Raw genomic sequence first — 12,119 nt, 5'->3', positions numbered from 1 at the left:
CTTCTAAAAGCCATCTCGAACCTCCCCCAACAAGACTTGAGGAGGTTGTTTATAATAATCTATCCAATCATGGAAAACGCTACTATCAGTTTTGATCATTAAGCTAGCATACGGTGCAACTTCAACAAACAATATCCAATCATACAAGAACACAATAATACAATGTTTATATGCCCTGACAATCCACTTAAAAGATCAAAGTACAGATATCTTGGCTTCCCAGAACGACCGAAGCTATCAGACTCTCCAGCTGAATTTGAACTAGATATTAATTGTCGCAAATAACAGCTGATCACTGATGAAATGTACCTTCACCCCCACATTTGCGTCTCCATGTTAGACCTCACCGATGAAGATGGAGGGCTATACGTAAAGGTCTTGCAGAAGTTGTAAAGGTGACAGATCACGTTGTGGAGCTCTTACTCCAAGCAGTCGACAAATTTCTGGCCTCACCAGAATGGGAATCAAAGAGTTCTTCGATAATACAGATGAAAGTTTATCGTGGGTCTCCTGAAAAGTTTTAGCAATCTTGTAATATTCAATTATACCAACAGATCTTGCAGCATTCTCTGTCTGCTCAAATGGATCCTCGATCTGCAACCAACAAATGTGAAGTAGGCATAAACATTACAATTCATAAGTCAAAACGTTACATAGGTTCTTATGTATAAAAATATTAAATTAGTAACAAGTTTCCAAATTAATATATACTGAATGTCATTATCAACGTATCAAGAGTCCAAACACCTAGTTCAGTTACCAAATAATGAGGTTAATAATATTTCGGAACCTCAATCCTTGAGCCAACCTGGACAACTAAATTCAAATAATAAATTAGCACCATATAATTTTTACAAAACTCCAGTTTCCTTTTTCTGCAATCCTGGTTTGGAAGACTCCAGCATGATCAATGAGGTTAATTGGTCTATTTACCCTGTATCTCCCTTGAAAGGAAAGAAAAGATAATCATCATAGAAAAAGATTATTTGGTTGATCAGTTACAGGAAGTGCACATAACTAAATGCCTTACAAGTATTGGAGAGGACGTCATCATCCATCTGGATTGACTCCATTTGCGTTCCCAATTTCCAGTATATGTACAAATAACATGTTCTGCTGAATATGTCTTGATCTTGGAGAACTGTAAGAGACAGAGCATATAAGAAAAGTTTTGGAAAGACAGTGAGATTTCAATAAAAACTTCAATCATTCAACACAAATTCAAAGAGTAACCCAAATCATACACATTTTTAAATGTGACGGTTAAATTACAAGGTAATACATATTTGGTGGTATCCACTAGTATACTCCTAGGTACAACGAGCCAATCACACTTTGTACTGGAAAATATTCAATGCTGAAAAATTAAAAAACATTGGAATACCAGAGAAAAATTGCACATTATCATCATCACAGTGCCTTCCTAATTATGTTGGTATTGTTTAGATCCATCCTCCATTTCAGATTCTAGGAAGATGATATAAAATATACCCTGATAGAAACACAGATACAACCCACATCTGTTGAAATATATGATATAAGTAACTCATTCATGCAAGTCATGGAGTATTTTGGTCTTGTACAATGTTTGTAGAATAAATAAAAATCCGCGTGACCTCTCACTACCTCTCTCCATAAACATTTCCACTCATATTTCTTTTCTTTTCTTTCACTTTTCTTTCGTCTGGATTACAACTAAACCATTACCAGATTTCAGTATCTGCAGGAATCCATCAGACTTTCAAAGACATTTAAACATTACAAAGGAACCATTTCTATAACAAGCAATATTTAGAGTACGTGACACAACGATTACCATCTCAAAGAATGAAACAAACAGTTCAGACAGTGTGCTTTGATTTCTTCTGTATCTTTCACGTTTGAACCTTGCTATGTTTTCAGCACAAGTAGTTTCGATTGAAGCATGTGACCGCATTCCTACAAAAATATAACTACAGACACTCAGCACTTCTTAGAAACTACACCTCATAAACAAAACTCAGATTAACTCCACACTTGAAGCCTCCATAAATTCTTGTTATTGAGTCAATGAGAGAATAGACAAGCATTTAGGCACTCCCATCAATTACTGAATCTTGTAAATGCTATGTACCGATAAGATCGGCAATATTTCCATCAAAGATGCTCATCAGCGGAGGTAATATTGATGGCTCACATGTCTGCAATCAACAGGCACAGGAACTTCTCAGCAACATACCTCATGTAACTACACTTATTAGCTTTAAAACCAAAAAAAGGCTTAAATATTTCAGAAAGCAACATCGAACTTTCAAGAACAAGAAACCTAGGATGCAACTGGAACTAAATCAGTAAAAGAATGGGATGTTTCAGAGACTTCTTCACCCCATTTGAGTTACTGATTCTTACATTAGTCAGCGGCAGTGTTCATACTAATGAGATGGAATCATTATTCTCCCGATAGACAACACAACCCCATCAATTCATAATATAGTGATCAAGGTGTAAACATCCTCAATGACAAAGTACATGCTTTGGCCCAAATGGAAGAAGAATTTCTTAATGTTTCATAACCCTTATAAACAGAATATTACAGAATTTACCTGGAAATGAAAGATAACAAGTAAAGTAAGTGAATATGAATTAAATGTGCCATTTTTGGGGTCATTTATGCCTTGTGCCTTCGCCCATTCTTTGACCTACATATGAAAATCGTGTGAAAAATATCCTTCACCTACAAGAAATCAGGTTACTGAAACGATTGGTAAATAAACAAGTACACAACTGACCAACAAAACCATATCACGGAACCGTTCATCTATATCACTTATCCACAAAAAGTATTTGGATTTGATTTGACATAGAAGATTATCAATTGAGATGTCACATGAAATGCTTTGTTTGCTCTCAAATTTTAAAATAGGAACCCTCGCCCTTGGAATGAATTCCAACTTATGTACACCTGCAGAGAAGAACAGGAAGAATTTCAACCATTTAAACCATGGAAGAAATTAATTAATAAATAGAGTTAAATTTGAAGATTTACGAGGCAAGAGAAGAGATAAATAACAGAGTTGTCGCAGAACAAGGAGAGATTGAATGAGAGGTTAGGCTCAACCTATTTGTCCCCTAATATCTTTTGCTTAAGTAAAACAGAGAATAATGACAACAGTGCCCACAGATCTAAAAGAGACCGAACCAGCAGTTGGGCTCAACCCCTTTTGTCCCTACATATCTTTTAACTAAAGAAAATGAAAGAACAACGATAAGATTGCCCTTCTTGCCATAACTTATAACTTAACCTATTCTGGATATATAAAGATAAATCAAACACAACACTCTGATACTAAGAAACCAGATAAGTGAGAGGGACTATTCACACTATGCCCTTAGTGACAAACGACCATAATACCCCCAAATATGTTTCTCGACATGAAGAATGACCATGCTATTCACATACTAAAAAGAAAGAAATCAAATACAAATTCTTGGTGAAAATGAAGCTTAATAAACCTTCACTGGATCCTAGCCTATGTAAGAAAATCTGAAAATCAGAAACATGTCAAATGATATGCCAGAAGAATTTGTTTTAGTTATTTAGTACATAGTACAACAACCAAAGATTTAAAAGAACAATAGTAAGCTGCAAGCTGTTAAGTCAGATTCAGAGGCTGCAGTCAATGACACATGACCTTGAACAAAACTACACTCCTATCAAGAAACTGTATTACGTGAAATAGATTGCTTTTATGTTGAATAAACTACTTATGGAGCTGTTAGCTTATTTAAGTAGAAATTCAAACAGAAAAAAAGAGATAGAAAACCAGCAACTATAGTAAGCAAGCATTGCTAGGGGGTATTCGGATTTTGAGTACAAGCCAGCTAGGGTGAGAAAATATAATGCATTGAACACTTAATTTGCATAGCCCTAACATAAGGCACAGTTTCTCAGTTCTATTGCTAATAATAGATACAAGTTTGAAACATTCTTTAGCAGCTATACAGTAGTGGAAATTGTAAAGGAAAAACTTCTAAAATTTTCCAACATTATAAAAAAACACATGTTTTGAGATTCTCAAGAAAAGACACCTGATGTGTTTTTTCACCAAAAGGAGCTTCAAAGCAATATGGTCATGCACATTACTTAACCACACACTAGAATAACACAATCAATTGCAATCTTTGTTTTTTAATATACTAAATTTAGTAAAGGAGATAAACACAACCAATTGCAAGCTCTGCTTTTCTTATGCCTTGCCACTTTTCCCATTACAAAATACTCTCTTCTGCACTCACCCTTTACCAGGCTACATCCCACTACCATTTCTAATACCAGCAGCTGCATGAACTGCAAAATGATCATAGTCGCACAAAAAGAGAGATCCTGTGTAAGTAGTCTAAACCTAGCAGCTGGCATCAGCAAGCAGTGCCCCAGTAGATCACAGAGTGACCTCATTCTTATGAACAAATCAACAGCAACATTAAAGGTCAAAAGAAAGCCATAAAGAGCTGTCTGTGAAGTCAACATTCGGAAGGCCAAAGTCAGAATGCATTTATGAAAGATGACTTAAGAAATGTGATCCACGAAAAGATTGCATAATCTTCTGATCAACTAGAATCCACTAACCTTCTGCTATAGCTGTCAAGACAGTATCACCATGTATTTAAATATTAGACTAACAACAGCAACTGCTAACAGAAAGTAGATGGTCACTTTACGAAAAATGTTTCATTATAGATTATTACAGATTCTTGCTGATTTTCACTATAATCATATATGTTTGAATCATAAGGTCTCATTCCTTCAGTTTCTTTGAAAAAGCTCTCCTTGAAGGCAAACTGATAAACCAAAAAGAGAGTGAAAGATTTATATACTGCAGCAAGTACAAGATTGAAGAAGAGATCATAAAACGACGAGAGATGAATATGAAAAAGAAGAGAAAGAAATAACAAGAAAAAGGATATTCCAAAAGAAGGAAGTTGTCAAGATATGTGATCCACGATGCCTTAAGATAAAGAAGTACAGCAACTTAAAATCACCCAAATCTAATTCTCAAGCAGTAAACTTTAGTAGAAAGGGGGGAGAATATAACAATGAACCAAGGTTTCTGAACTAATGTTATTAGAACCATGGTGTAACGACTCACCGAGTTGGGGGGGGGGGGGGGGGGGGGGGGGGGGGGGGCGCAGAGGAGCCAGGGGTCCGGACTGGTTGGCTCAACTGAGCTGAACCAGAACTGCAGTCCTTTGCAGTAAGGGAATAAACAATTTCAAGTAAAACAAAAGAAACCAGCTGGCTGAACCAGTTCAACCAGTAAACCAGAACGGTTTGACCTATTAGGTCATTAGATAAGGGGCAAATATTTTATATTTTGTGCTGGGGGAAGGATTCAAAGGATTGACCTATAACAGGTCTTGGTAAATGTTTAACCACTAACCAGCCTGCCAAACCACTGTTTTCTGTTCAATAAACATAGGGGCAGGATCCCATTTTTGCCCAAGCACAGGTTGAACCTGGTCTATCTGGGCCAGTTAGACTGGAACCAGCAATGAGATGCAGGAGACACCGAGCCAGATGATGCTGAATTTTCAGATAGCACGTTGTTGGCTTTGAAAAACCTCAAGTTGACCGATCAGCGTAAAGCGGGTAAGTAGTCGGATCTTTAGTCGGATTCGTAGTTGGACCTTTTTCTTGAACCCGGGTTGGACCAGATTTTTGAGGGTTTGGGTTTGTTTATTTTTGTGAGCTGCAGCTCGGGCTTGTCGGGGGCGTTGTGCTTTGTTAAATCTCTGTTATGTGAACAGGGAGGATTATTATTGATTTTGAGATATTGAGAATCAAAAATCAGAGAGGTTTCTCTGTGTTTTTAGGGCGACCTCTTGCAAATTTTCCCTGTAGATTACCGGTGGAATCGTTTGCAGGATAATCGCTATCCTATCCGACGTCAGTTGGTATCAAAGCTTCAGCCTGGGGAAGAAGCTAGGTCTCACCAGATACGCTGCAGCGAGAAGCAGTTAGAAGGGTTGACGAAGACGACGCCATCGCCATCGCCGTCACCAGAGCTACCGTTTGACACTGCTGCCAGAAGAACTTGGGACTCAACCGAACAGAGCAGCTGTTTGTGACTGATGTCGGAAGATAGGGATTCGGTAGGGAGAGGGCTCGAGATCAACGTCGTCACTGTCGGAACTGCCGTACGACGTTGCCGTTGCTGTCGCCGTGGCCGGAACTGCCGTCGACGGAGCTGGCCGAACAGAAGGAGTTCGGGACTGACGGAAAACAGGGGTGCCGAAACAGAGGTTCGTCCGAGAAAGGAGAACCTCGCGCGAGATGATAGCGTCGCGGGAGGTGACGGACGGAGAGGGCTGCCGGAGACGACGGCCGGAGAAGTCTCGATTTCGAAAACAGGGGCTCAGAAATTCCGATTTCAGGGGATTTCGCTAGCGTCAATTTTTTTCGATTTGGGGGAAATCCTGTTTTTTCTCAAATTTCGAATTGGGGAAACGAGCGACACATCTGCTGTTATACCAGCGCCGCAGCGCCTTCCAGGGGTGAAATTTCGCCAGTTTACATGGCTAGTGGTCGTCGCGGGCCGGGTCCGAACGAGGAAGCCCCACACCGTGACCGTAATCTTCAGAATGTGATGATTGAAGATTTACAGTGACAAGTCGCGGAGTTAACTCAGCGTATGACTACACAGAATTTCGGTGATCGTGAGATGGACGATCGTGATTCCGATGCCAGGTTCGAAAACCCATATCGCAATCATGCTCGAGTCTGGGAGCACTGCTGTCGGGGGGATTGATCTGGAGATCTCGGTTTCCGAGTGACGTTACCCAAGTTTTCTGGCACGTTACAGGCCGAAGGATTCGTCGACTGGTTGCATGAAATCGAGCGTATCTTCGAGTATAAGGAAGTCCCAGATCGTGTCAAGGTGAAACTGGTTGCCATCAAACTCAAGGGCAGAACATCTGCGTGGTGGGAGCAGTTGAGGCGATCACGAGACCGGCAGGGGCAAGGCCAAGATCACTGATTGGGAGAAGATGAAGAAGAAGATGAAGGGTCACTTCCTTCCTTTCGGCTACACTCAAACCTTGTTTCAGTGACTTCATTTGTTGAGGAAAGGCATGAGATCGATGGATGATTACACGGAGGAGTTCTATCAGTTGATCGCCCGGAATGATTTATCCGAGACGAAAGAGCAGATGGTGGCACGGTATTTGGGGGGGTTACGCTAGCCCCTGCAGGATGTCCTGAATCTTCACTCGTTTTGGACCGTTTCTGAAGCATACCAGTGTGCATTGGCTGTGGAAAACAGTAGAACCGAAGGTCCATGACCAGAAGCGATCAAAGCAGCCCACCAGCTCGTCCTCCAGAATCCGTTCCTGCCCAGAAAACTCAGTTTCCGAGTGACGTTACCCGAGTTTTCTGGTACGTTACAGGCTGAAGGATTCGTCGACTGGTTGCATGAAATCAAGCGTATCTTCGAGTATAAGGAAGTCCCAGATCGTGTCAAGGTGAAACTGGTTGCCATCAAACTCAAGGGCAGAGCATTTGCGTGGTGGGAGCAGTTGAGGCGATCATGAGACCGGTAGGGGCAAGGCCAAGATCACTGATTGGGAGAAGATGAAGAAGAAGATGAAGGGTCACTTCCTTCCTTTCGACTCCACTCAAACCTTGTTTCAGCGACTTCATTTGTTGAGGAAAGGCATGAGATTGATGGATGATTACATGGAGGAGTTCTATCAGTTGATCGCCCGAAATGATTTATCCGAGACGGAAGAGCAGATGGTGGCACGGTGTTTGGGGGGGTTACGCCAGCCCCTGTAGGATGTCCTCAGTCTTCACTCGCTGTGGACCGTTTCTGAAGCATACCAGTGTGCATTGGCTGTGGAAAAACAGCAGAACCGAAGGCCCATGATCAGAAGTGATTAAAGCAGCCCACCAGCTCGTCCTCCAGAATCCGTTCCTGCCCAGCAACCTACACAAGGTACTTCTAACTCACGTATTAGATGTTTCCGATGTGGTGAGCAAGGCCATAAGGCCACTGAGTGTAGGAAACCTGCTAGTCAGAAGGGAAAAAATCTTTTAATTGAAGAAGACGTGGTAGATGAAAATGAGGAAATTGGTGAGCCTGTGTATGATGATGATGAGGATGGAGATGTGTTGTATGGTGATGGTCATGAAACTCTGGTTGTTCGTAAGAGTCTGTTGACTCCCAAGGGGAATTCAGGGGATGATTGGCTGCGGACCAATATTTTTCACACGACCTGCATAGTCGCAGATACAGTCTGCAAGATGATCATTGACAGTGGTAGTTGTGAGAATGTTGTGTCAGAAGAGACTATCCAGAAATTGCAGTTGAAGACAGATCGCCATCCCAAATCTTACAAGTTGGCATGGCTGACTAAAGGCAACGAGGTAACAGTCGATAGGCGATGCCTCGTATCTTTTTCCATCGGCATGAAATATTTTGATAATGCTTGGTGTGATGTTGTCTCTATGGATGCTTGTCATGTCTTGTTAGACCTCCCTTGGCAATATGATCATAATGTTATTCATGATGGGTAGAAGAATACCTATTCCCTTAGCATCAAGGGGCAGAAGATTGTGTTGGCACCTCGTTGGGAAAGACCCACTCCTACTCCGATAGCCGGTACTACTAACATGCTTTCACTGTCCAGGTTTTTTGTAGAGATAGAGCGTGGAGACGTCGAGGAGGATCTTCCTCCTGGACTGTCGCCTGAGCAGGCGAAGCTGGCCATTCACGAGAGTACTGCCAAGTACAAGGTTAAGGCCGACAGTCGCTGTCGTCAGATACTTTTTTATGTTGGTGATTTTGTTTGGCCAATTTTACTTCGTGATCGTTTTCCTGTTGGCAAGTATACTAAATTTAAGGCGCGGAAGATTGGCCCCTGTGAGGTCCTGCAGCGGCTCAATGATAACGCCTACAGATTGCGCCTCCCCAGTCATTTGAGGACTTCTGATGTCTTTAATGTCAAACACTTGAGTCCTTGTTTTATGGATTCCGATGAAGCTAATGTGAACTCAAGGGCGAGTTCTTTCCAACCCGAGGCGACTGATGTAGGAGACACCAAGCCAAATGATGCTGAATTGTCAGATAGCACGTTGTTGGCTTTGAAATACCTCAAGTTGACCGATCAGCGTAAAGTTGGTAAATAGTCGGATCTTTAGTCGGATCCGTAGTTGGACCTTTTTCTTGAACCCGAGTTGGACCAGATTTTTGAGGGTTTGGGTTTGTTTATTTTTTTGAACTACAGTCCGGGCTTGTCGGGGGTGTTGAGCTTTGTTAAAGCCCTGTTATGTGAACAGGGAGGATTATTATTGATTTTGAGATATTGAGAATCGAAAATCAGAGCGGTTTCTCTGTGTTTTTAGGGCGACCTCGTGCAAATTTTCCCTGTAGATTACCGGTGGAATCGTTAGCAGGATAATCGCTATCCTGTCCGGCGTCACAGTGCCTACGGTTTGATGGCTGGTTCTGTTTTGAAAACACAGCTTTGTAGATCATAGTTAAGGATTAATGAAGCTAAGTGGTGATGAAAAACTACCTCTGATTTCCAGTGCTCTCATTATGTTCCATAGTAAATCCTGCTTGCGCCTTCTCCCAACTGATGAAGAGGTGCTCAATGGCTCGACAGTAATATCTAAATCTCCCCATTTAGAGTAGAGATTAGAAATGAACGATCCAAATGGTTCAACATTAGCACCTGTTAACATTGTTAGTATTTTCAAACATATGAAATCAATCTCTAAGAAGCATACAAAAAGAAGTTAAAATTTCAAGCAACAGCTATGGTGATATAATAAACGTTGATAAAAGAATTGGCAGTTGTTCCTGAGAACTACATCATTTTGTTCTGCATGTTTAATATGTATATTGGGAGATAAATGGCAGGGCATTTATATGTTCAAATCTCTTAGGGCATGCTTGATCTTGGTGATCTAATGCGAAAGGCCTTTGAAACATTTTTAAAAAATATAAACCTTCAAACATCACCAATATGGAGTCTATCTGTACCCAACACAAGGCTTCAAAGAACCAATTACAAGTTAGATGTGACACCTATTTAAGAAGTTATAACTTTTATTTTAAAAGATGATCACAATGCATTGTCTAAGACCATGATTGCAATGCATCGTTTAAAGTCATTGATTTGAAATACCTTTTTCTATAATGTCACTGATGTCAAAAACTTGGATCACAAGGTCTAACAAATGCAGGAAATAATTTTTAATCTTTTTTTATTTAGACCACTATTTTGGTTTTTGCTAATTGATAATCTGAAATAACATTTGAGGGCTTTTAATAAGATAGAGATTCACACACAATCCAGGAAAAAAAAAATTCACTTTAAACAGTTCTCAGACAGATACCTCTCAAACCTTCGACAGTTTGAACTATTCTTTCGAACTTATTGATGACATTCAACCGTGTCAATCGATCATCCTCTGAAGGTTTGACTACAATAAGTATTTCTTGAAGAGCTGACTCCAAGACAAATGAACCAGCCATGATACCTGCCAAGTATAAGCTCAACATAAAATGATTACAAAATAATCATTGGAAATAACAAAAAACTTGAGTTTGAAACAACATAATTCAATATGGTACTAGACACGCATTTGTTTAGAACCAGTTATGACTCACATCCACAACAGGGAACTAAGAATATAAAAGCAGGCGCTAGAGCAATGTCATTACTAACACTTCATACACTACAGGAAATTTTAAGTAAACCAACATCTTAATCAAGAGTGTTAAAGCCAGTGTGTTCTCTAGCTGCGATTTACTCAAGAAACCAGAAAATCAAGTATCTAAGATTATGAGCAACCTAAGACAGGTGCAGAAAATCACAGTTTAGGATAACAAAGTTTAAACTAAGCTTTTCAGAATTGTTCACATTCTCCTAGGATCTTTGCACAAGAAATTTATAGATTACTGGACCCCAAATTTTTATGGTGAAAAACATACCATCAATTGTTTTCCAGAATTTAAGAATATTGAGCTATTTGACAAATATGGTGCAGATGGTCCTGCAAAAGGTTGACCTTTGAGAGCAACATTAAAATCTATTGCAAGGTCATTCACACTAGTTTGACTTAGCACATGTATATATGGCACATATACGTAATTGATATAAAAAAAGACAACTTGAAGATCACAACGAAATAATTAATGGTATTTCGTACAAAAAGCAATAAAAAGTACCAGAGTTAACTAGAGATTTCCAAGCTAGCAGATGCAAGGCTTCATTGTATCATGCACTTGATTTCCATTGAAGAGTTTGTTATAATCATCCAACAAACATCCGATGACACTGCTAGCTACTCACGCCATGTTATAAACTAAAAGTCAAAATTCAAGCGACCTTGAGAAGAAACGAAAAGAGAAATTGAAGTTACAAAGCAAGAAACAACAATTCGATGAAGACACAAGTATGAAATTAAAGAGTGAAAAACGAAAGGAATTCCCGGCACCTTTCAGTAATTTAGTTCAGAATTGTAAGACTATCCATAATCAAGGAAAGAAAATCACAAATTTAAAATCAGACAGGGAGTATGTCATGGTAGATTTCAAATATGAGAGCGGAGGAGATGATCACCAGATGTTCACAGTAACACTATCTTCACGAGCAACAGAGGCACGCAAAGACTTCAAGTCTTCTCGGAGACTACATTCTCTACAGCGAGGTTTTGATCTCAGGAAAAAGGAAAAGGACAAAGCAAAGGAATCGTACGGTCGTTAGACTAAAAGTCAAGAAGGGGGACGTTCGAAGTAGGGTGGAAAGAGAAGTAATTACGGTTTTGGCACAGCCACCAAGAGACGTCAACGGTCGAGCTCTAAAAATGAGAAATCGACCAAAGAACGAAAGGGACTGGATGGGAACTTTAGATGTGTTCACAAGGGGTAATGAGGATATTTCATGGGACATCAAAGACTACGCCTATAAAAAAAACAGATAGAATAGAGGTAACTCGGTTGAGATGGTCCCCTCGAATTTGGCCTTACTTACATCACTACCCTCTGTTCCACGTTCACCAAAGATGGTCTCGTAATTCTATTTTGCTGGACCGCATCACAATTTTGTGAAAATTCATACGGCAGAATACGTGG

General features: G+C 40.1%; 1 protein-coding gene across 5 annotated transcripts; it reads right to left on the bottom strand.

The window, feature by feature from the left end:
- Positions 1–67: 67 nt before the first annotated feature.
- Positions 68–11,750, bottom strand: LOC137935217 (protein HESO1-like). Of its 5 annotated transcripts, XM_068779920.1 has the most exons (10): positions 11,608–11,749; positions 11,214–11,329; positions 10,379–10,522; positions 9,553–9,711; positions 2,769–2,941; positions 2,583–2,678; positions 2,114–2,180; positions 1,817–1,938; positions 1,031–1,141; positions 68–594 (listed from the first exon to the last, which is right to left on the bottom strand). In XM_068779920.1, exons 3-10 carry the CDS (start codon positions 10,515–10,517, stop codon positions 364–366), a joined length of 1,098 nt encoding a protein of 365 aa, XP_068636021.1. In that variant the 5' UTR covers positions 10,518–10,522; positions 11,214–11,329; positions 11,608–11,749; the 3' UTR covers positions 68–363. The 5 variants fall into 5 exon arrangements, with proteins under 5 accessions (XP_068636021.1, XP_068636027.1, XP_068636013.1 ...); XM_068779926.1 differs by lacking the exon at positions 11,214–11,329 and having other exon boundaries at positions 9,553–9,648; positions 11,608–11,750; XM_068779912.1 differs by lacking the exon at positions 11,214–11,329.
- Positions 11,751–12,119: the final 369 nt, after the last annotated feature.

Source organism: Aristolochia californica, unplaced genomic scaffold, assembly GCF_029961685.1.
Source record: "Aristolochia californica isolate CCGP_79_NKW_82.1479 unplaced genomic scaffold, dmAriCali1.0.hap1 SCAF_10, whole genome shotgun sequence".
Lineage (NCBI taxonomy): Eukaryota > Viridiplantae > Streptophyta > Magnoliopsida > Piperales > Aristolochiaceae > Aristolochia > Aristolochia californica.
The sequence above is the reverse complement of the archived record's forward strand: the minus strand, read 5'-3'. Positions and strand labels throughout refer to the sequence as shown.

What these genes read in the sequence shown, in the direction of transcription:
- LOC137935217 (XM_068779920.1), bottom strand. Translation starts at nt 10,517, where the DNA reads ATGGCTGGTTCATTTGTCTTGGAGTCAGCTCTTCAAGAAATACTTATT. An exon ending in TTGTTTCATTCTTTGAGATG is followed by an intron (nt 1,142 to 1,816) that starts GTAATCGTTGTG and finishes TGTCTCTTACAG; the next exon opens with TTCTCCAAGATCAAGACATA. An exon ending in TGACGTCCTCTCCAATACTT is followed by an intron (nt 595 to 1,030) that starts GTAAGGCATTTA and finishes TGTTGGTTGCAG; the next exon opens with ATCGAGGATCCATTTGAGCA.